This window comes from Marmota monax, unplaced genomic scaffold (assembly GCF_021218885.2).
Source record: "Marmota monax isolate L192 unplaced genomic scaffold, Marmota_monax_Labrador192_F-V1.1 WCK01_AAM20220418_F8-fsc00120, whole genome shotgun sequence".
Taxonomy (NCBI): domain Eukaryota; kingdom Metazoa; phylum Chordata; class Mammalia; order Rodentia; family Sciuridae; genus Marmota; species Marmota monax.
The window spans coordinates 2,770,053-2,795,650 of NW_026694424.1; the positions used below are offsets into that span (position 1 = coordinate 2,770,053).

Here is a 25,598-nt window from a genome sequence, read left to right on the forward strand (position 1 = left end):
ATTTCTTTCATAGCTCCAAAAAAAAAGGCAGGAACATATGCATTTCTTTGAGATATAAAAAGTATTTGGGAAAATATATATTATTATATTAATCATTGTCAGATTATTATCCCAACAAGATAATAAATGTTTTAGTTTGAGAGCTATATTCTGGGAGAACTTGTATCCCATAGATTATTAATCTTCTTTTATATTAGGTGAAAGGAAGAACATTTCCATCTTAGAGTTTCTGAATGAGCTGTCCTAGTAATGAAAAAAATCAAAATTTAAAACAAGCTGCTTGTAGAGGGAAAGAAATAAAGCAGAAAGCCAGTAAGATGTTTCCTTTCCCAAATTCTACTTTGGAAAAAATGAGTTGGTCAATACAATGGCATAAAGTAAGATATAAAAAGGAGAATACTATTCAGATAAGCACCTAGGTGATGATTGATTTTTCTTTTCCATGTGAGTTATCCCTGAATTGTGAATTCATGAATGCACCAAGTGAATCAGACTGGGTGAACTAATGATCATACGTAGGGAGTAATTGTGGTGAGGTATTGTAAAGTGTATGTGGGTCCTACTGGATTTCAACAGAATGTCTCACATATTGAGAGAGTTCCTCTCTGAACAGAATAATCATGCATACCATGAAAGAAGCAGCACAAAGCATTTGGCTACTGAAGTGCCCTTCCTCTCTTCAATCTACAAGGAGACTCAAGTTTCTGTAACCCAAATGCCTTGTCTGAGTTCTCCTGGGAAGAGTCAGTCCTATTATTGTTGAATTCGTCCTCAATTTTTCAGTTCTAGAAATCCATGATTCACACACACAAAAATATTGGAACCTTGTAATGGCAGCATAAAAATTAATTAAAATAAATGGGGAAGTGATGGAGTAGGATCAACCCTTAGTCTTTTCCATGCAGCTGGATCTCAATGAAGAAAGTGTACAATTGCCTAAATACCTAATGGGCACATTCCTGCCTTATCTTAAGATGGTACTAACTCATTATCCTAGGAGACAGGCACAGTACCTCATGAAGAGCCTTCCTCTTTGCTGTGAAGTGCATGATTTAAGAATTGAACATTTGTTGATTGCTTTATACCCAGCATAGATTCCCCTGATATATAAATGCGGGCCCCACTCCCAATCTATCCCATGGAAACATAATAAGATATTAATAGACTATTTGTTACTACTATAAGAAAAACTCTAATAACTAACTCTTTTTGGAGATATACAGTGGGTATGCAAAAGTCTTTGAATGCATTGTTTCATCTAATCCTGATTTTTCTATGAGAAAGAACACTATTATCATTTCCATATTAATAATGAGGAAACTGAGGCTTGATAAAGCCAAGATTTGATCCTGGCTTTCTTTGACTCCAGAACTTGAGTTAACCCCTGAGCTCACCTTTGCTGTAAATGAAGGTCAAGGTAGTCACTGTAGCCTTGGAAAGTATCTCTCTCAATGATTATTAACTAAGTGTGATTCTCTGACAGTAGATCAGATGTCATCAAGTGAAATCATGTTGTCAGAATTTATTCTGCAGCACTGTCTCATACATTTTGTATCAGCATCAGCAGTTGCTTAATCTTTGTACCTAATACTGCACATGGAACCTAGCATTATTTGCCTTCCCAGCTAATGATGTAACGGATCCAGCTCACACTGTCTTCACATTGGTAGCTTAATATCAGCAAACACAACAAATCATGGCCCTTTTTTCAATTTCAAAGAGAATGTATTAAACACTCACCATGTATCATTGTCTGTGAGTCAAAGAGAAACATAATGTGAATAGTATACATGTGCACTGGGAATCCCTCCAAGGAACCTTTTGCAAACATGATCAAACTAAGTCACCAGAAGCTTCCATGAATCTTCCTGTCACCACCATTCTGAATTTGGGAGGATCTCTAAACATACCAGTAACGACTGTATGTGATTTAGAAATAAAAAAATTATTCAGTTATCATTGTTAAAAATTAAGCTGCTAACATCATACGAGCATAACACAGATTAATATCCTTGAAATGTTAATATTAATACAAACATACAAACCATAAAGAGTATAATTGGGCTGTCATGTGTAATTTAAAATTTTCAACTAATTACATTTTTTAAAAAACAAGAAGAAATGGAGTATCAGTTTTAACAATATATTTTTTTTAACTCAATAGTCTAAATTATGATTTCAACATGCAGGCCATGTAAACATTTTTGAGATTCATTTCAGTCATTTTTGTACTAAACATTCAAAAATATGTATGTATTTTGCACTTACAGCCCATCTCAATTTAGTAAATTTACAACACAAATATTTTATCTTAGAGTTCATAAAATGAACAGCTAAAAAAGCAGATTCACATACCCTATCAGTTCTGAATATACTTAATTAAGTGCTTAATTAGAATAATTAATTGCAATTAAACATAATTTAAATTTGTGTTTAATTCCTCAGCTATATTAGACACATTTTTGAGTGCTCAATAGCCACCTATGACTGGTGGTAATTGAATTGGTCAGCACTGGTATAAACTATCCATGCTTATTTGTTTGGTAAAAGATCCACTGTATATACCACTCCCTTTTCACTTAAACCTTACAGTAAACACTGTGCACATTTAAAATTCCCAATCTTTATTCCTTACTTGATGTAAGAGAGAAGAACAATCTCAATAAAATTATGGTCATGTACTATATAAGTATTTTCAGTGAATGTCAGTCTCTCTATATAATCATGGTACTCTACTATTATAATGAAGCTGAAGCATTCCTATTGCCCAGAGATGCCATAGCTGTGATGCTACCCTAGTATAATGCACTGCTCATGTGTATGTAGCAATGCTAGTATAAACAAATCTACTGAGCTGCCTGTCATATAAAGGGACAACACACACAAATATGTGTAGCACATAACACTTGATAATGATAATAAATGACTGTTTCTGGGTTATGTATCTATTTTTTTTTTATTATTTTAAAGTATGTACTTTCTACTTATGAAAAAAATAGGTCACAACAGCAGCAATCTCACACATCTGTCTCATGTTTATTGTGCCCTGTTGTTTTATTCATAATGGCCTAGGCCTACACACACACACACTCACACACCATACAGCATAGATGTGTAAGAGGTCTGTGGAAATACACTCTATGATATTCATATGATAAAATCACCTAACAATACATTTATCAGAACCTATCCCATTGTTAGGCAGCACATTACTGTGGTTATATTAAAAAGTGTCTGTGAACGCTTCCTTTTTCACTAATGGGAAGGAAATAAATTGACCTAATGCATTTTGGATCTGACCAATTTTCAAATGATCACTACCATAGAAAGTAGGTAAAAAACATGAACTGTGAATGCAAACTGTCCAAATAAGCATCTGGGGCTAATAAGAATGGGTAATTGCAGACACCATTTTGTATTAGCCCCTTCTTTTTCTGTGCTGAGTTCTTAGAAAAGCTTCACCAGGAAGTCAATTAATTCAGTTTTGCAATATTTTATTAGTAATCAACACAAGCATCAGAAAGTACACATTTATCAGGTTATCTAACTGGAGTCTTGGTTTTGCAATATAAGCCATTCTGTCTCTGCTGGAATTTTGAAAATTGGCTCTTGCTTTTTCAGTATCAGGAAAGCCAAATCAGCAAAATAACAATTTGGGGGAACTTACTGATTAGTACAGCTAACATTGTGATATTCTTCTGGACTTTGCATTAACCAGACTCCAGGCTCCTAAATCTATCATTCAATTCCTCCCATATATTAATATGTTAATATCACACTTTTAAAAATGCTTTTAACCACTTTCCATTTATTTATTTATTTTTGCAGTGGTACAGATGGAACCCAGGGCCTCTTACATGCTTGGCAACTGCTCTGCCACTAAGCTACATTCCCAACCTTACACTTCATTTTGTTTCTGCCAAATTACCAACAAGATATGAATGGGCATATTTTTTCCCATGTAGCTTAATATAATTTTTAATACTGCTTTTGATAAAAATGATATGGGGATTTTTCACAAAATAGTATAGTCTTCATATCAAATTCATCTAATCCTCATTATCTCTAAGTAACTGTCTCTAATATTTATTAATGTCATCTCATTTTCTTTAGTCTTTTTTCTCCTATCTTCAACTTCCCACTGTACATTTCTGAACATTTCCTGAAGTCCCATAATTGTCTTTAATACTCAAGTATCGAAAATAGTCATGTGACTTTCTCCTCCCACTGAAAAACTCAGATCCCAAAGTTCTGATTTCTGTCACACTATCTTTCATCTACACAAATACTCAGTCATTTGTGATATTCTTATCATATCCTTGTCTAGACATCACCAAAGCTCCTCAATGTACCCAAATGAAATTAGGTTAAGAAGGTTGGCCAGACAACTTTATCCTAAGGAAAACCCACTTTTGCATGTCATCTGTACCAAAACCTCTAGAGAGTTTCTGATTACTATGAGTTGAAAATGTTGTTTCAGTCTGGTCCTACCTTGTCAATCCAATTTTATCTCCTTTATTCACAATTCTGAACCTTGGTCTCTTCTTAGCCTCCTCTGAGTGTTACCCTAAACATACTCAGAATTCATCCCCACATCCAGAACATTCACACTGAGATTTTGCCCATAAAAGTTCACTACAGGCCCTCTCACTTTTCCTTATTCATCACAATCTTATCAGTCATTTAGTTCAAATTTTAAGCCCCTCAATTTAGTAGCTCATTTTCCCCTGTAGACATGAGGCTATAGTAAAAAAAATGCAGAAATATCACAAGAAATTTAAAGTAGGATTTTTCCCTAGGAAAATATTGCAAGCTTAAAACCCTATTAAGCTAAGGTGCAATTTGGTAGATTCCTCTCAACAATGCCTGCTTCTACTTAGATTATAAGTAAGTGTCTTATGACAGCTCTTTGGATGAAGTCTTATACCTTGGGGTAATGGGTACATATGATAATCTGGTCAAAAAGAACAAGGGGAAGGGAGATTTCTCTTCCTCACATATGATACATCATTGGCTATATTCAAGTTCCCAAAATTGTGTGTCGGTTGGCACTCTGTCTTTTCCTAAGGATATTTTCTCCCAGCTATAACCTAATAAAGAAGGCTCTCTCATGTAGAAGCTGCAATATGGAGCTCTGCAAAGCTGATGGAGCAGCACAGAATCAAATCAAATAGAATATCTGTTGGCCTGGGTTGTGATAGCTCTAGAGAAAGTTCTCTAGGGGAGGATTGAGGGTGCTTCTTTGGGAGTCATTACCACTGAGCCATCACTAGTGGAAGGGATGGAGACATTTGATTCTAATAAAGCAATTAGCATTACTGAATACAACCACATTCCTTTAGCCTCCTCCTGGTTCTATCACTAGTTAGATTCGAGTCTTTATGAGATGCTTCAGGTGACAATGAACTGTTCACATCTCCCATTTGAGATTATGACACAGTTTTAAATATCTCTCTTTCTGCTATGGGTGTGTGCAAACAGATTTTTTCCCCCTAATTTGGTTCTCGGGATTCTGGCAGTGTTTGAGGGGGTTTCTCATTCAAGTGAGTGTGCACAGGGGTTTTCCGATGCAAGAAGATACTGGCTTCACAAAGAGATGTGTTTCCTTAAGAATATTTTAAGAACATAAAATTGTATGAAGCAATAAACAATGATAGGGTGTCTAGAAATGAAAGTATAGGATATTAGACATTTTGTATCTATTCAATTGGCAGAGGACCATGCCTGCCAGCCCATGAAAACAAACATTCTTGCTAGTCATTTCAGCCTGATTAGGGATAGCAAGAAGGGCTATTTCATTATTGTTAAGATTGCATAGAGGCCCTGGAGGAGGTGGTAGGGTGATGATGGTCAGATATCCCTGTGTGACTTGGAAATAGTGTCATTTAATGAAGACACAGCAGTGAGGCTGTGGTAATTTCACTTGATGTCTGGTGTTTTCACATGGAGTCGTCAAATGCCGCAACAGCTCCACAAAGGCCAGTGTGCAGAGTTCATTTCTGAGCCATTCAAACTTGTCTTTAGAGAATCCTGGATGTAGGAACCATGGCTAATTATTTCAGAGAAGCTTATTTCTTCCAGATAAAGGTGTGTGCTCACTGAGGCATGTTGTTCTGCTCTTTTGTTCATTAGACTGAACGGCTTGAGATGAAACTCACATTTGGGATTCCAAATGTCTATGGAGGCCAGAACTGATCCTTCTTGGTGTGTTTAATCTTCCTGAGTCTTTTGAAAGTGCCACCGATGTGGATGTTGTGTTTTCTTTTGCTTCTCACCTTTCTGGGATAGCTCATTAGCAGTGTTTTGAGTGCTAATTAAACTCATTTGATTCTTGGGAAACAGACTTAAGAAATGTTACTATTGCAGTGGATTGCTTGATCTGTCCTTTAAGAGCCTTTCCAGCTTGATGCCCCATGCCTGATGATACTGCTGACCATTTTTTTCTATTTCCGGACCAAATTAAAGTGAACCACACTGGCCCTGTTATTGAAGCAGTGCGTGGGGGTTATTTGCTATGAGGTGGTTCTGTGGCTGTCAGCCAGGATGTGAAATCTCTAGTGTCCATGCTATTTCCTGAGGTGAGCACCCACGGGAAGTAGAATTTACTGCAACCTGTCGTTTGTGCTCATGAACAGTATGACAGTAGGAAACTCTGGGGCCATGAAAGAGTTTCCAGGCTTCATTTTAGAATCAATAATGTCAGTGCATTCCTGGTTTCACCAGTCTTTAAACAGTATTTCATGATAACGGTCTACTTTTTGTTGCTTGGCTTCATCATATTCTTTCTGTGATTGCAGGTCCCACAGGTATGGATCTCTGGCAGCTGCTGTTGACCTTGGCACTGGCAGGCTCAAGCGATGCTTTTTCTGGGCATGAGGGTGAGTTCTCCTTTCCTATTCCCACCCCTACTGCTATAAAACAGCACCAAACTTTGTTAAATCCAAATTCTTTGGGTGATTTAATTAAACAATGCAAGGCTTAGGAAACTTGTTTTAGTTTTAAAATCATAAACTGGGAGGGCTTTTTTGTGAATGCTTTATGAGGAATACCATAGTCAATTTTGGCATCTGATGTTTTTACATTGAAAATAAATGCTACATAACATGCTGAGGTCATTTATGTTGAAGGCAACCCAGGTCTCCAGTCCTCAGGCTCTGGGAGAGACATGGAAATTGTGGTGAAGGTTATTAACTTACTGATCACTCAGCTCATCGGTGACTTAGGATATCACTGTCTATTTCCAGAGCTTGGAATTCAGGCCTCTTAATCATATTCTTTGAGACAGGAAATTGCAGGTTTTAAATAAATTTCATCTCTCACTCTCTGATTACCATTTGGCTAAGTTTGAGGGAAGAGACACCTGAAATAGATGAACGACATATTCAGGCATCATGAATTTTCTTGGCCGTCTCTATAATTGTCCATTCTTTTTTGTACTCTTCTTCTGTAGAGAAGTTGCAATATTTTCAAACTTAAGTGTCATAGAAAACAGAAACAGGGAAGAGTTATGAAAGGGAAAAGCAAGAGGAGGTTTTGTGGTTTTTTTTTTTTGGTTTGTTTGTTTGGTTTTTTGTTTTTGGTCCAGAAAGAAAACTTCTCATTGGGTGGGGGACTTTTTCAAAAATCATCATGAGGACTTGTATTTTTTTCCTTGCCTGTGCTTCAGCTGAGAACAACAACAATGTATTTCTCGCATTCCATGAAACCAAATTCAATTGTTGCTTGGAGAGTCACTGACTCCCTTCACACCCAACCCATGTTGGAAAACACAATTTAACAGAAGACTTAGCACCTTAAGATGTCCTGCATGACCTTCAAGCCAAAAATAAATGCATCATAGGGAGCTGCTGAGGGTGTCCAGAGTAACTTAGAAAACGAGAAGGGTAAAATATGTTGTTTTATCTGTTAAAGCAATTCCAAAATATTTATAGAAAGAAGTCATAATTGTTTAAAATATTTTCTGGCCTCTCTGGTGTTATAATGTTAACATTATGCAAGTCAAACGTGGAGAGAATTGCAGGCTCCATTTCAACAGCTTTTCCCATGGCTGGTTTTAGACCCTGGTTCTGTGCCAAAGAATTGAAACTGAGATCCTCTGCTATTCCAAATTCATGGAGGTTTAATCTCTCCTCTCTTCACTAAGGTGACTGGCACTCAATATGGCAAGGCCTGAGGAATTTAGAAAACCCGTGAAATGAAGAGTATGGCACAAGAAATTGAAAAAAAAAAATGCATCCCTGAATGGGAGCTTAGAGCTCAAATTGCGTTTCAGACCTAGAGAATCTGCAGAGAACATATACCTCAGCTGCTTCAACAGTTTATTAAACCTTAACTTCATAAGAAAAGTAAAGAAAAAATACCATTGGCTGTTTTTTTTAACATAAATTTTATTGTGTATATTTAAGATTTTAAAAAGGTTGTTATAAAATACATACATGTAATAAAATGGTTACTATAGGGAATCAAATTAACATGTTCATCATTTCCGATAGACACCAATACTCACCGCAGCAAAAGCAGCTATAATTTACCATGTATCAAAACCCCTGAATGTGATACATTATTATTAACTGGAGTCCTAACAGCACACATTAGATCATTGGACTTGTGCATCCTACATATTTGCTATTTTGTCTCCTTTTACCTATAGCTCCCAAGTCTTCTCCCTTCCCCCAAGCCTGGTAATACTGTTCTCTATTTCTATATAGTTGACCTTTTTGGTTTAGATTGAACAAATAGATGAGATCATGCAATAGTTTTCTTTGTGGGTCTGGCTTATTTCACTTAGTTTAATATCCATGTTGTGGCAAATGGAAGAATCTCCTTCTATCTTAGGCTGAATAATGTTGCATTGTGTATGTGTGTACCACAATTTCTTTTATCTGTCCACCCATGGATGGACACCTAGGTTGTTTCATTTCTTGACTGTTTTGAATGGTGTTGTAGTGAACATAGGCGTGCAGCTATCTCTACAAGGTGGTGATCTCATTACATCCCTTAGCTGGTTTTAATATTTGCTTGTCAGTAGTATTTTTTTTCTTTCCTTTTTGTTTGGGGAAATCAGAGTATAAGGAAAGTCAATGGTTTATAATAAGCACAAATCATTTATATTATCAGTAGTTATATAAAAGGAGTAACTAAACAAAGAAAAAAATTTTTTTTCTTTTGTTCATGTTGAACTAACTAAAATTTCATTAGAATACGTGGGTTACTACAGAATAAAATGGCCCAGGTATTAAGAATAGGTATGATGTTTATGTAAGAAGGTGTAGGTGAGCTTGTCCAAGCATGTGGGTGGTTGTGTATTTGCCAGTTCTGGCCACTTATCTAATAGGTTCAGCCAAAGTTAGTGGGTGACATGACATGGATCACGATCTCAGAAGACATTCCTGGGCCATGTGTTTCTTTTTCTGCCAGGTCTGGATCAAATCATTTTATTTTTATTTTCTTTCCCTTTGTATAAGGCAGACTAAAAATAGGTGGAGAATTTTTAAAAAGCAGACATTACTATAGTTTCATTAGCCATTTTTAAAAATCCAGTTTGATCAATGAAAGGTGTGGCACTGTTGAGAGAGAGATGGTGAAGATATCGCCCGAAGAAAAGTTGCCCAGGAGCTGGGAGAAGATGACAGATCTGTAGGCTGGGGGAAGATTGGCTCTTAAACCTTCAAGAAGGGTTTTTCTTGCTTGGGCAGATGAGTGATTAGTAGTATTTTTGGTCTGAGAGTATTTTTTATATTAAGTCTAATTGCCCTGTGGGAAATTTAATGAGAACTGAACATTGAACAGTATCATCATTGTATTAGCTAAAGTATTGTAATGGATATTTTATCTCTGTCTCTCATTCTTAATATGAAACTCTATATCTGCTCCTCAAAGCAGGTTAGGTAGTCTCAGGGATAAGATTTTATTCCAAAATCAAGAATGATCAACAATGCCTCATTTTTAGAGGACTTTACCAGGTTGACCTATCAAAATTGCTGCTCCTCAAGTATTGCTAATGAAAAGTAGGCAGAAAGATCCAATGGATGTAGATGTTTTTCAAGGAGTGCCTATTATCAACTAAGTCACATATCTTTACTACATCGATCAGCTTTCAACTAAGGAGCCCCTTAGGCCTCAGCCACCTATGGTGGAAGTAGGCAAACTCCTTCCCGGAAGAAGTTCAGTATAGCTGACATATTAAGAACATCCGGAAGTTAACCAGAGCCTGGATGGCTGTAAAGTCTAGATCATGTGATGAAGGCAAATGGTCAAGATGCTTTGAAGTATTTTAATAGATACATATTGGAGAAGTTAAATCAACAAGTTCAATGTATATATATTTCTCAAGAATTTTCTGTTTTCAAAGCTTGAACAGGAGGCCATGAGGAATACAATGATTTTTCCTTCGAGGGATTTATCATGAGTTAAGAGATCCAGTATGTACACCATATTATATACAATATTTATGTATAACATGTATATATAATTTATGTACATGTATGCATGCACATGTATGTTAGGCATGGCCTATAAGCAAAGTTTATAATTAGTATCATAGCTCTCTTCACAGTAATTCTGCAAAAGGTGTTGCATCATTTTATACCAGTTAAGATAAGAAACTTATATTTGGAATAAAATGTCATGTTCTAAAGAAACCAGGATCCCTAAAATAATATTTTCTGTATATCTTTGAGCACTCTTTCCAATTCTATGAAAACTGACCTATCACTGATTTGAAAGAAAATACTCTTCTGTACTGGTTGCTAAAGGAGCGGAAATTACAGCACAGAGGGAGGAAATTTTTATTTTTAAAGTAAATCCTACCCCACTACAGTTGAAGCTCTGCAGAATCCTGAGAGATTGCCAAAACGTATTGAAGCTATTTCAAAAAAGTATTAGAGTCACAGCTGTAGTTGATAGAAAGTATAGGGTATCTCTATTAAATATTTTCAAAAATGAATAATTCCAGGCTTTGCTGCATCACTGGAAGTAAAGGAGAAAGCCACAGAGCTTTAGTTTGCTGCTGTGTTAACCATCATGCTGGGCAAGAAGCAATTTTATAATCTGTTCTAATGCATGATACAAGTTCAGATACATCAGCAATCGTATGTCACCTTTGCTTCTGGTATCACACACTGGCTTTGACATTGGGATTCAGTAGGTCACAGCAGACCAGGTGAAGCTACATGGATGGTGCTAAAGGGAGATACGAGCATTGACCTTTGCAGATGATGACACAAAACTGTCTTCCAGCAAGTTATTATCCTTTATGGATTCAAAGAGGAATTTTAAATTTATGCTCCTAACTTTAAGGAACTCATAGTTTACAAAAGAGAAGACGGAGAAGTAAACATAATTCATTCAGGAACCTCCTAGGTGATTAAAAGTTTAGAGCTAAATAATAGAACTATTAGAGTTTCACTTCAGAAATAATACTAGTAATAGGATAAAAGTGAATTTGAGAGGGATGGGTACAGAGAAACATGATTATAATAGAACAGGGGAGATAATCTAAGTGTAAATGGGTCAAGGATGGTAAAAACTAAGTGGACCATGGACAGAGAGATGTGGAATAGCAATTAATTGGACACTTAAAGCCCAATTAATGTGTGGATTTTTGACTTTAGATATTTTCAGTGCCTTCCTACTCCCTCCATTTCTAAGATTCTGCGCTTTTAGTTAAATGTGAGTCAGTATTAACACTGACTCACTTTTAACAGTGGAGTCCTAGAACACAGATCAGCCCATCTATCAGCAGGGAAGTGCTGATAGTTACTTGATAGCAGTTCTCTGTGAGGACCATGCTGCAGCTGAGTGACAGCCAAGTGTCTCAGTTGCCCTTCTTTAGCACCATTTGCCAGAATTCCTCATGCCTGTGCTCAGCCCGGGTCCCACATCTTTGCATGCTGTGGCGTGGCTTAGGCTACTGTGAGGGTCCCCCATGGGGACAAAGGCCTCAGCTCCCTCTTCATTGTAGTCTCTGGACATTCATGACTGTATCCCAAGACCATGACAAAACCCCAAACATTTTGTCATTGCTAGAGTATGTACTTACCTCACAGAATGCAATAAAATAAAAGCAGGATGCATTGTGCATTGCAAATGCACTGGGCAGAACCTGGGAGGTTGGCCAGGCTAACACAGTAGCTGAATGACTCCCCCTGTCGAGAAGCTGGCAGTGAGAGTGATGAGTTTTGTGTCTCAGTTAATTAGTAAATGGAAGCACTGGGACCACCCATGAATAGTCCCAATTCACATATACCCACAATAGACTCTATAGTCGTCCACCTTAGATCTCAACTTCTCCAGGACAAAAACCTGTTGTGGTTTACAAAATGTCTTCACGCCACGTTGGTTCAGTAGTCCAAACTGGGGGTCCTATTGTGTAGAAACCCAGAAGAGGCTGCTGTGATGTACTTGGTGTGAGGTGCTGGCAAAGAGGAGCTGTTCACAGACACACCTGCTTGTCTGTCTCTGGCTAGAGGCCAACTATGTAGAAATTCTTGCAGCTTGGATCCACCCAGCCAGGTCCTATAGCTGTCTGCTGATCCTTGCTACCTAACTTGTCATCAGGTATAATCACCAGCAGCCATACTCTCAGGGACCACCCTCATTTTTCACAAGCACCAGACATTGAAGTCTCATGTTGGCTTTTCCAGCAACACTCACGTGGGAGTTTAAATAGTGCTGTCAACATTGTCATCTCCAAACCCAGAGCGAGGCTTCTCATCATCTATAATTAGCAGCATAAAGACAGTAATGATGTGTAATATAGACACACTTTGAAATATGATCACACAATTTGTCATACAAAGAGAGTATTCCTTGGTGCTCTGTCTGGTGACTACTAGATGTACCCAGAGACCCTGGTGCTTGAAGACTTCTTTAGCATCAGCTGCAAATCAGTTTTCTCTGGCCTCCATTTCTCAATCTGTTAAAAATATATCCAAAGTATTTCATCAGATATACTTATCAGGAATCTCTCTTTCTTTTTATATAAGAAGTTATGGCCTAAGTCCTAATCTTAACACTGCCTGTATTGCACTTCCATGGTAGGATTGCACATATTGCAGCCTGGTGGATGATGTCTCAACACTGGAAGAGATATTTCAGGATGATTTTACAGAAGCTCTCACTGAGAAGATGGGTACAGAGTTGTGTGAAGGGAGCTGGCATTTGTCCTGTGTCCCTCTTCTAAATGAATTTGAAATGATATCTGTCTTTCAAGTTGTGTGACAAGTCCAGATTGAGTTTGAAATGGATGTGATTTAATTGGTTTCAAGTGACTGATACAGTAACCATTGCATAACCTATGTAATTAAGTATTGTGGGTTTGAGACACTAGATATTCAGATCCATCAAGGGTGTTTTGCTCAGCCCTGTATCTCCATCCTCTAGCATTCCCATGAGGATCTTTGTTTGTTGAATACATGAATTAATCAGCATAAAAATCCTGACCTACGACTTCTCCTGTCCGGTGACTTCTCCTGTCCTGGCCTACAGTTGTCACTAATGTTCTCCATCTCCAGTTCTGATAAGTGCAAAGGTTAAATTAAGATTTCCTTACAGTGGAGGGGGAACTTGGGGGAAGGTCTGGAAATAGGTATGCAACCATAGAAACTGGCATTTGAGGGCTTTCCCTGGGCATTGCAGTTCACTTTCCTGCTGGACTAGAACTCTTCCCTAAACACGAATGCCTACAAGCTTGATTTGCTTCCCAAGTCTTGATGACCACTGTCCAGGTGACTGAACTCTGTCCCCTGTGCACCAGTCACTGACCAGCATCCTACACTGAGTAACCTGGTCACCCAGAACCATCCCCCGGACACTGCCCTTATCTGTGCCTCACCTACCTGATTAAATCTCCTCAAATATTGACAGACCTCTAGAGAGAGATATAATGAGTCCTGCAGATCCTAAATCCAAGTTTTCTCTTACCCTTTGGACATTGAACTTCAGATTATAAAAGACCTTAGTTAGGGATCCTACATATATATTCATCAATTTTTCCACCCATTCCCTTAAATATCAGATCTTTCCACTTTTCCATTGAGAGCCCACCTTGACATGTGTGACTCTCAAGGTTTAAGTAAATGTTATATTGAGAAAATTCTTAATTTCTTGATCTTTGAATATGAAAAATAGTTTATATCCTTTAAAATTTTTAGCAAAACCTTGCAAATTTGTCAAAGGAGAAATAATGTTTCAAATATTTGACTTCTGGATAGCCATGTAGATCTAACAGATGCACTTTTGTGGAGACTGAATTGTTGTTTTCACAGGCTGTATTTCCAGAAATTGTCTTCCCCCAAAACAAGAGGTCTTATTTTAGGAAAGGACCACTTTGTATCTAGAATGAAATTATCTCCTGTTGAATTTATTGGGAGGTGATTTCTCCAACACATTAGTTGGAATGGGATTGCTAATAAAACCAAAGTCAGAAACCTTTGATGTAGGGGAAGTCAATCAGTGCCTTAAAGTAGATGGTAAAGGGGAAGGCCTGAACTTCTAGGCTGAAGTGAAGAGAATGTGGTTAGCACTGAGCCTACAGTGTGCATTCAGTAAATGCTATGTACGTCACTAATGCGTTCACATGAGCTCAGTTCCATTAGCCTAAGTTTATGCATCAAATCCATCTGAGGCTGTGATCCTGCTCTTGGCTGTCATTTCCTTGTGGCAGTAGCTATCAGCCAGAAGCTAAGGTTATCAGAGAGGCTAATCAGGCTGCCATGGCTGATCCCCAGAGCATCTGCCAAGTTGCTTCGGGAGCAGATCAAGAAGAGGAGGTCTCCCAACCAGTCACAGTAGATTCCAGTTTCCTTCTGTGTTGTGTTCAGGAAAAGCTATTTAGATTACAGATTTCAGAACATTATCTTGAACTTTGTCAGAACTGCCTTTGAATCCCATTTATGGAGTAGAACTCTTCCCTAAACACTAATGTCTACAAGCTTGATCCACTTTCCTAGTCTTGCTGACTGCTGTCCGGGTGACTGAATTCTGTCCCCCATGCACCAGCCATTGGCCAGCATCCTACACTGAGTAACCTGGTCACTGAGTAACCTGTGAAGTTTTTTGGTGGAGTTCTCCAGAAGTCAGACACCAAGTTAAAGATTCATATGAAAATGAATTATTAGAAGGTGATTTAGGGAGTTACTTATAAAAGAGTAGAAAAATTTGACAGAAAAGGTAAAGAAACCAATCAAGCAATGGTATAAAAATATAAAGTGCTGTCCCTCTGGGGATGGGGTAGAGGTAGGTATCTATCTTAGTCTCCTGGGGAAGTAGATCATTCTCAGTTAGTGGTTAAGGGTTAGGCCCAGCCCAGGATGTAAATTCCTAGAAACTATGAGGTCTCCAAGTGCAGGTTTTTCAGCAGTCTAGGGGCAGCTGACAAAGGCAAAAGTGTTGGGTGTTGGGATTGAAAGCACATGGGAAATCTGTGTACGTAGACATACCAGGATTGGCATCAGCAAGACACTGATAGCATCTGGTATAATAGCTTTGTTAGTTTACATTCTCTGGGCCTCCATTTTCTCTTCTGGGAGGAAATGACTTGTTTAAAGCCTTCAGTGAGATTGTATAAGAAAAGGACCCATTAAGATAGCACAGGAAAGACACATTTGTATTCAATAAATGGTAGCTGTTATTGGTCCCAATTTGAGTTACTACAAACCTTAAGGCCTAAATAAACAAACTAAACAGACGTGTAGAATTTAATTTATAATAATATATGCCTAATAGAAAAGAGTTTGGTTGTACCAGGAAGGTTTGGAAGCTAAAGATGATTTTGATAATGACTACAGAAAATTACCTTGAAGTGAGTTTCAGATGTTATCAACAATAGAACTAAGATGATAGCATAAAATTTTATAAAATGTGATACTGTTGTGTAGTCATAGACTTGAAAATGAATGTTCAGATGATGAGTTTGATGAAGCCTTACTGCTCTCATTTTTGTGCTCTCCATAAAGTTAAATCAGATGCATACAGCAAGTGGGCTGCCAAAGCTGGCTCATGGTGGGAGTGATACTGAAAAGATCAACTCAACGTAACCAGCACTCACCAAATATCCGTAGGTCATAGACATACACCAAGAGTAGGCATGGTCCCCAGTAAATCACTGGGTGGGCTGGGGATGTGGAGATACAGAATTAAAACCAACCAGTTAAAACCAAATAATTGCAATATTTGAATTCTAATTCCATATTAATATTCTCTTGAATTCATTTCTAAGTACTTCATAAGCATTATCTTAGTTCATCTGCACAGCAGATAAAGATTCCATTATTACCCCATCTTAGATAAGGATACCAAGAGTCATTAAGTAAGTAGCCTGCATAGCTAATGCATATGAGAAGGGTGAGTCCAGCCCGGGCAGCCTGACCCCAGAGTGCACACCACTGTCTGTCATGTACTGTGATGTGACAAACACAGTGGGATAATAGAGCTGTGTACCTGAGATAAAGTTAAATGGGCTGGGCAAGTAGCCAGGCTGTAGAGATAAGTAGGTAGAGTCAGGCTCCAGTGCACCCTATGTACAATTCTAAGGAGCTTGATTGGGCCTGTGGCAAGGCAGAACTGTGACTAGTTGTAGGATTAACATGTGAACATGGACAGACACTTTCCAAGACACAAAATCAAGAAAACTTGGATTTTGGTATCTAGGAACTTTAGTTTAAATTTTTTGCCAGAAATAATTGTTTTGCAACAGATACCAATTGAAATAAATTTAGTTGGTTTAAAACAAGACCTCTGCTGGAATGGCAAGTCAAATGATAGCTAAGTGAGTAGGTGTTGCATATCTCATCAGCTTAGCTAAAGAACCATAGTTATGGGCTGGGGATATAGCTGAGTAATAGGGCATTTTCCTAGCATGTACTAGACCCTGGGTTTGATCCCTGCACTGAAAAAAAAAATAAAAACAAAAACCCTCAAATACAGGAGGAATTCCATGCACTGTGAATCCTCAAAGAATTGCATTCATTAGGTTTAATATAGCACCTACATTTCTAATGTCAGACCTCATTATTTTGTATATGATATAAACATCAGAGAAAATGATGTTATTCATATTTTGTGTATTGACAAGAATAAGTGTAATATTTATATTATGTAAAATGTTTTATATGCTTACTTGTAGAAGAAGGTTTTGGTGAAGTGTGTGTAATTTCTTCAAAGTGAATAGGCATTTCTCCCTGAGGCTAGATTAGTAGCAAAATTCCAAAGAGATAGTAGCCACCACCTCTCCTTTGAAAAGACTTGGGAGGTCTAAGGACCATCCTGTCCTTGTGACTCTTGAGTTTTCTCTTCTGTATTGTTCATAGTTCCTCATGAATGCAACGGTTGTCAATGTAAAGGAAACATTTACTGCCTTACTAACACGTCTGTAGATTGAGAACACACATATATACTGTTATACCATATGCCTTTGCCTGCTTCTAAATCTGTACCTCTTTACCCAAGCTTTTCCATCCTGGGGGAATTAGAATTCCCTATTTTCTACACAGAATTTGTGTCAGGTATAACAATGTTCTTAGACTACTCTTTTGATGAAATTAATCCACACATATCATTTTAAGTGAAGCTGAGCTTATGAGAACCAGTATATACACAATTCATTGGCATGTTTTTTATATTAATGTTTAAGGAGTAAAGGGCAAATTGTCAGAAAATACTGTATTAAGAACTCATTTTAAAATGAACTTGGGATTTTTTTTCTTTACCATTTAGTGAGCCCATTTAATGTTGTGATGGGAAGAACAACAACGAATCGAATCAGCAATTCTAGGATAGGAATCCAGTCTGTCAGCAGTCAGCTGTGGTTATGAGCAAAAGCTCTAATTTCTTTAAGCTTGTCTATTAGTAAAGCTTTTCACATCTGTAATCCCAGCTACCTGGGAGACTGAGGCAGGAGGATCACAAGTTCAAGTCCTGCCTGGGCAACTTAGCGAAGAGACCTTATCTCAAAATAAAATAAAAAGTGTTAAGATTGTAGCTCGGTGTACAGTGCTTGCCCAGCATGTACAAGGCTCTGATTCAATCTCCAATACTCCCCTCCCAATACACACACACACACACACACACACCCCTATTAATAAAGCTTTTCAAAGAAAAAAAATTTAATTTGTCCCTTTCAACTTCAAAATTATTTTTCTATTAATTCATAGATTACAAATGTGATTCTCTGGAGGAGATTCCCTCATGCAGACTTTCTTCTGGCCTTTGTCTGGTCTTTGTTGTCATCAGTGACTCCAGTGGAAGACAGGCTAGCCAAACCTGCAGGGGATGCAAAGCTAAGGCTAGCTAATGTGCTGAGCAGGAGACGTAGGGTTCAGAATATCCTGACAGCCCACAGCAATGGCCCAAAATTAATGTTAAATTTGATAAGGATAAATGCAAAGTCCTGTATCTAGGTTTGAGAAACTCAGCTTCTTAAATGAATGAAGTGGAAGTGAGAGTCCTGACCTACAGCAAATCCTCTATAAAAGATGGAAAGTATTTGGGTCATTGCAAGCATAGTATAGCTAGCTTGTTCGGAAGACACTGTCAGAGCAAGTGACGAGGCTGCCCTGAAAGCAGTAGAGGCCCTGGGATGTGGAAAGCACCGCTGCTCTGGTCTCTGCACCGACAGCAGCTACTGAGAATAATCAGAGTTCCAGACATCGTGATTCTAGAAGAATGTAACAAACCTAAACAAACAGGGCTAATGGTAAAGGTTCTTGAAATCACATTGCAGGAGCTGGAGATGTTTAGTCTGAGGGGTGGTGATGAGGGGGTAATGACGTGATGTTTGCTTTCACCATTTATCATGCTGCAGAAGACTTTAACCAATTGTGTTTAGATAGCATGGTAAAATAGTGCAATAAATCACAAAGGTAGCCTTTGGAAATAAAACATATGCATGGAAGGATTTTAGCTCTATCAGATGTAACTCTCTGACTCAGAAAATTATTGAACTTCTCAGCACTCCTATTTCTCTTTTTTAAAAAAATTGCAAATAAAAATTACATTTATTTATGTTGTACAGCATGGTATTTGATAGGCATACACACTGTGCAATGATTAGATCAATAAAACTAACATATCCATCACCTTACATTCTTACTTTTTTTGTGGTAATAACATTTAAATTTTACTCTCTTGGCAAATTTTAAATATCCCATTATTATTATTTATCAATGTGCTTTATAATAGATCTCCAGAACTTACTCTACCTAACTGAAACTTTGTACCTTCTGAACCGTCCCCTCCACATTCCCCACCCTCAGCCACCAGCAGCCAGCCTTCAACCCTATTTCAGGAGATTAACTTCTTCATATTTCCCATATAAATGAAATCATGCAATAGTTATCTTTCTACGCCAGCTTCTTGTCCTCAGTTCATCTATGTTGTTGCTTGTGGCAGAATTTCTTTCTTTTTTAAGGCTAAATAGTATTTTCTTTGTCCATTCATTCTTGCTCAGAAAGCCACAAAAATTAAATGAGATAGCATGTAAAGTACTGGCATAGCTACGGGAAAGTGTGGGGTTTTTAGTGGAAACTAATCTTCTTTTCCTTTACCTTATCATCAAGAGAGGAAGAATGAGGATACTAAATTACTGTTCAAAGAAAATACTTTATGTTGATTACAATTGTTTCAAAGTAGAATGAATGAGTTGCTAGGTCAGAGGTGGGGTTGCAGAGTTGATCTGCAGGGGCACTCTGGTGCCTCAATCTTGCCCAAATACAGTTTCACATAACAATTGTTTGGATTCTACACAGTGGGTTTCTACCTAATATTCCGTTTGAACAAATAAATCAGAAAAATTTTTAAAATGCAGAAAGTCAGTGAGCAAGATGATCCCTCTGGGTCTTTTCTTCTCCTTGGACTGTGCTTTTCTGTATGCTTGGAACTGATATTCTCCGGGACATGTTACGTTACTGCTGGCTCCTGAGCTGTGAAAAGATCCATGGGTATTTCTCCATTCTGTCAATTCAGGGGATTGTTTTATAAGTAATAGGAAAATGTGCAGTTGTGACAGACAAAGGGGTTTTCTGGCTACTTCTTTATAGTTCTCTACCTGACTGCAGGACCATCGCCTTATGTCTACTCCCCTGTGCTCATGTGTGGCTTTGTCAAGGCAGTCATGGAATTAGCTTGCCAGTATTTTAACTCTGGATAGTCTTTTAAACAGCTGGTGTCTAAGTCCGCCTACTTCTCTCTAGCTGTTCTCCTAGGAAATTTAATTATAAGAAACAGCTGAACTTATCAATTTTCTAAGAGATCTTAGACAACGGAGTCATTGTTCTTGAAGTACCCAGAAGTACCCAGGTGCTAGCTACACCCAAGTGAATTTTCTAAAGAAACAAGGATGGCAAACCAGACATTCATCCTATGTCAGTGATTAGGAGGCAAACCACAAACTTGCTCTTCCCATGCTTTGGGTTAGTTTGTATGCATTTGAGGAAGATGACTCATGATAAGAAGTTTTATAAAGTGCACTTAGTAATTTCTTATAGGATTCATTTGATCAGACAATCATTTTGGGCAGGAGCTTACAAAACATATACAGATTCAAAGATTAAGTATCTAGGTGAGGATTTCTCAACCTTGACACTGTGGCCACTTCAGACCACATCATTTTCCTGGGGTAGAGGGTGTCCTGTGCATTGTAGCATATTTAGCATGTCCTGTACATTGTAGCACAATGACATCCATGACCTCAACCCACTAGATCACAGTAGCACTGCCTCCTTAGTTGTTTCACCCAAACTGTCTCTTAACATTGCCAAGTGCCCTGTGGGAGTCAGAGAAGTTCTGTTTGGGAACCAATCACTGGTCTAGATCCAGTGGCTATGTGTTGAACTGCCCAGGATTGTTGTGGAGATCAAATTAGACAAAACTTGTTTAAACGCTTTTAATCTGGAAGCTCAGTAGAAAAAAGGAAAAGAAGTCAGGGGAAGTCTCATGAAAATTGAAGGGATATCAGTGGAATACAAGAAAGAGGCCAGGGGGCTGGGGCTGTAACTCCGTGGTAGAGTGCCTACCTTGCACTTATGAGGCACTGGGTCTGACCCTCACCACCACATAAAAATAAATAAAGATACTGTATCCATCCACAACTTAAAAAAAAAGAAAGAAATATTAAAGAGAAAGAAAGAAAGAGTCCAGGAAAGAAGAAAGGGAAAGGGGAAATACTGGGGAATGATATTAGCCAAATTATATTGTTGTACTGTATACATGTAACAATATGTAACAATAGATCCCACCACTAGCACAACTGTAATGCACCACTAAAAAATATGGAAAAAAAATTTATATTCCTAAAAATTTTAAATGTTTTTAAAAGCAAAGCAAACATTTATATACATGTAGTTACAGTACATCTATTATCTTCTCAATCATTCGTTTGTTCATTCAGTTGTCTTAAGTTTTTTTGAGCCAAATGCTGGAAACTCATAAATAAATTAAGAACTATGATAGGCTCAAATAAATTAAGAGCTATGAGAAGCTCCAAATAAGAGGTTAGAAAAAGAGAGCTCATGAGAGATGCACTACAGTGAGTGCACATATATAACATGCACAAAATATTTCAGAAGCTCCAAGAAAGGCAGGGTTGCTTCTGAGAACGACCATAGCAAACCAGTGGACCATGCAGCCGAAGTTGTGTGTAGCATTAGCAATTGACTAATTGTGACTAGAGCCCTTTCATATGACGCCATATATTCATGCAGTTTTACTCCAAGTCTTTACCTGTTGACAGTCGGTATTAAGCACAGCTTGAAGTATTATCATTTATCAGGGCCAGTCTTGAAGTGGCATCAAGTGTGAATGAGTAACTTTAGACTTGAAATTGTCACAGACAGCTGTTATTTTTTCCCTGTCCTTCTTTTTGCTCATATCTGTTCCAATGATAGCAAATAATCAAATAAAAACAGAAGCAAAAAATAATTTCAAGCCAGATTTCTTTAAGTAAAGGAGTAAACATCAGAGACATCAGGGGATAATGCTGGATCAAAGTAGAAACTCAGCTGTGGGCATGTTCCTCAAGTGGAAGAATTGAGTCTGTTTTAGTTTTGTTGATTCAAAAAGAAACACTCAGAGCATTATGAACACCTGTTTTTAAATTCTAAATCTGGCATTGTATATATAGATCAGAATAATTCTAAAGCCTGAGTGATTAAACTTTTAGTTCCAGGGAGATTAGGATGATCATCATTGAAGTACCAGAATTTCCAAATTTTATTCCAGGGTATTCTACATTAAATATTTCTTAATAAGGAAATTCCACATAAAAGCCAGGGTGCCTGCTGGAGCCACATTTATATTAAAGACTTTAGCCTGGTCCCCTGTAAACCTCCCCTGCAATTTTACCTAGTTCATGTTCCAGAGGTACTCACAGGTTGCCTAGAACAAGAGTTGTTAGCTTTAGCCTGTGCTGCGCTAATGGTTATGAGTCACATTTGTTTTGGAAGATCACCCTTAAAGCCTGCCACTCATGCTTGTTTATGAGGAATGCAACAACTTAAACATCACTTAACAAATCCTCATGAATGCACAGTCACATCTGAGTGCTTCCAGCAAATGCTTCCTGTCATTTCTCCCTCAACAGCCTAGAGAAATTAAAGGCTGATGGAGCAACTGAAAGACATCCAGGAGAGCTTATTAAAAGAAGCATGGGAGGGTATGATAACTGCAAAGCCAGCTGTTGAAACTAATATAATTGGGGTAAGATTAAATTTCATCAGTCTTAAGAGTGCTTTTTACCACCAGAGAAATCAATCCACCTTATTTAAAGTGATGCTAATATGGGTCATTCTACATAAGGAACTATCTCATGCCTTTAAAATAATCATGCCGTGCTGATTGTTTTAAGCATTACAAGTGAAACAAACAGCTGCCAGGTGGATCTATTGGTATACTCAGGCTCCTTGTAAAAATTTTCTCAACATTATTTTTAAATCTCAGTTTGATTACACAACCTGCCCTCCATGTACATCAACTGTGCATCCTTGGATTCAATCAATTGCAGATCAAAAATATTCTTTAAAATATTTCATCTATACTGCACATGTGAATTTTTGCTTTTCATTATTCCCTAAACTCCAACAACTATTCACATAGCATTTGCATTATAATTGGTACTGTAAGTAATCTAAAGATGATTTCAAGTATGAGGAATATGAATAGGTTATATGCAAGTTATATACCATTTTATAGAAGGGACTTGAGCATCTATAGATTGTGGTCTCTGTGCAGGGTCCTGAAACTAATACCCCTGGATACCAAGAGACAACTGTATTTGCAATATGAGAAACAAATATACCTTATTTAGGCATAGTCGTGTGTTGATAACTTTTATGTGGCAACTTACTATGACAATCAAATCCATATTATGCTTTATAAATTAGGAACTCATTGGACATATTTATGTTTTTTTCTATGGGGTGAACTTGTTGTCTTCAACTTCCCTCACTTGAAAAAGAACCTGTATTTTTCATAAAGCTACCAGGAATTAATTTAGTCAACAAATATTTAGTGAGCAATTACTATCTCCCACATACTATTCTAAGTGCTTGTAATGCCTCAGTGAACAAAAAAAAAGAAACCTCCTACTGACATAGAGTTTCCCTGAGCAGGACATGGGGGGTGGGAGGCGGAGAAGGCACAAAGGTGAGGTGGAAAATAGGCTGCAACAATAATAACTAAGTAAATTATCTGGTATTTCAGAAAGTAGAAAGTGCTGTGGAAAATTGCCCCATTTGTTCCTTATTTGAGTATACCCCAAAGTTGACTTTGACTATATGATGTCAATCTCCTAGGCAATAAATGTTAGAATCTGATTTAAAATAATTTAAAAGTAAACTAAATGTCTGTGTTCTCTCTGTCTGGAAGCTTCAGAACCAATCCTCTCTGTTGATGAAGAAACTCAGGCCCAGAGGGTTTGAGAACTTACCGAAGATTCAAAGTAGTTGCAGGCAGGAGTGGGACCAAGACACAGCCTCCACCCCCATGTACTTTCTTCCATAGTTTAGCATTTGACAACAAGCAACCTAGTTGATGGAATCCATTTGAAAAACTGGACCGTTTCTTCTCTCACTGCAGAAAAACCATCAACCTAGAGAAGGTTTTTGCAGGGCCTTAGGAAATCACAAGGCTCTTCTTTGTGGTGGAAGTGTGGCCCCTGAGTCATGCACTCCCATCCACCTTCCTTACTCACAAATTATAACTGAGTGCTGAAATTGCCTTTCCAGTGGAGCACTGGAATGCAAGGTTGGGATGAGCCCACTTATGTTGCGGTCACAGGCTTCACAAGTCCCATACCTGCAGTCACAGGCTTCTCTTTCTTTTTCCTGTCTCCTGTCCTGTTCTGTGCATAACTTGAACATTGCCATCATTCTTAGAATTCCACTAAGTTCTATGATAAAATTATTACTTATAAATCCTGAGTAAGGAAAGTTTTGAAAAGACGCTGCACATTATGAGTCATAAATTACAGTCAAAAGTCATGGATTCTACACTTAACAACTTACTTTCCCTAATTGTCAGTTGGGTTTCAAAATCTTTCTACTTACAAGATTGTTATAAGAACTTAAGGGTTAAGAGAGATTGTGTCTGTCATAGCACTCTGAAAACTGGAAATTGAAACTCAGTTCAGTTACTGCTGCCCTTTCTTTCTCTGAAGACAAATTGCTAGAGGAATAAACAAATTGTTATGGTTTAGATGTGATGTGTTCCCCAAAAGCTCACGTGTGAGACAATGCAAGGTTTGGAGGAGAAATGATTGTGTTGTAGCCTTAACATAATCAATGAATTTATCCCTGATGGAACTGAGTTATAACTGGAGGCAGGTGGGGTGCGGCTGGAGGAAGTGGTTCATTGGGGGCGTGGCTATGAGGTATATATTTTGTATCTGGAGAGTGGAGTCTCTCTCTCTCTGCTATCTGATCATCAAGTGAGCTGCTTCCCTCTGCCACACTCACCCACTATGATGTTCTGCCTCACCTGGAGCCCCTGGAGAATGGAGCCTGTTGTCTATGAATTGAGACTTCTGAAACTGTGAGCTCTCAAATTTTTTCTCTTCTACAATCATTCTGGTTGGGTCTTTATGTCAGCAAAAAAGCTTTCTAAAGCAGAAATTCACCATTATTTTGAAGATTGTTTAAGAGAATATTGTTAGTGAAGTTAGTCTCTGAAAACTGAAAGATCCAGCTGTGGCTGTTCCTTAGAATAAGCTGGGAGTTTTTTTGAAAATTAGAGATTCACAAGTCCCATACCTACAGAAGCATAAGATCTGGAGAGATGCCCTGGATTTTTTTTTTTCTTTTTTGCACACTAGTTGTGTTTATTTGTTTTAAGAAAACCCCAAACATAAGTCTGAACATAGTTGCTTTGGGAAACCCTGTTCCTACTGATGCTGAACTCCTCCCCAGCCCCATCCATGGCTTCACTTAAAAATGGAAGCTCCCTAATTATTAAGGCTCTTGCCTTTTTCACTCAATCAACATACCCCTTGCTCACCCCTCCTTACTTCCAACTCCACCTTGACACTGCTTTTATTAAGCATCCCCATTAGTCCATCCTCTCCTGTCCACCTGCTGCCCTCTAGTGGAGGTGCTAACAAGTAACTAAAT

The 25,598-nt window shown here is 37.9% G+C and overlaps 1 protein-coding gene and 1 long non-coding RNA gene across 5 annotated transcripts in view; both read left to right on the plus strand.

Annotated features, from left to right (window-relative positions):
* Ghr (growth hormone receptor) overlaps positions 1–25,598 on the plus strand; it is a 243,193-nt gene that overhangs the window by 99,272 nt on the left and 118,323 nt on the right. For 3 of the 4 annotated variants that reach the window (XM_046468261.2, XM_046468260.2, XM_046468258.2), the window contains exon 2: positions 6,798–6,878. In XM_046468261.2, the coding sequence (XP_046324217.1) occupies positions 6,809–6,878 (70 nt within the window). In that variant the 5' untranslated portion in view covers positions 6,798–6,808. Of the gene's footprint in view, positions 1–6,677; positions 6,699–6,797; positions 6,879–25,598 lie in introns of those variants that run through there. The other variant, XM_046468259.2, reaches the window with a different exon arrangement.
* Positions 6,885–25,598, plus strand: part of LOC124109597 (uncharacterized) — a 32,003-nt gene continuing 13,289 nt past the window's right edge. Inside the window, exon 1 of the long non-coding RNA XR_006857034.2 lies at positions 6,885–25,023. This is a non-coding gene — a long non-coding RNA (uncharacterized LOC124109597). The remainder of the gene's footprint in view (positions 25,024–25,598) is intronic.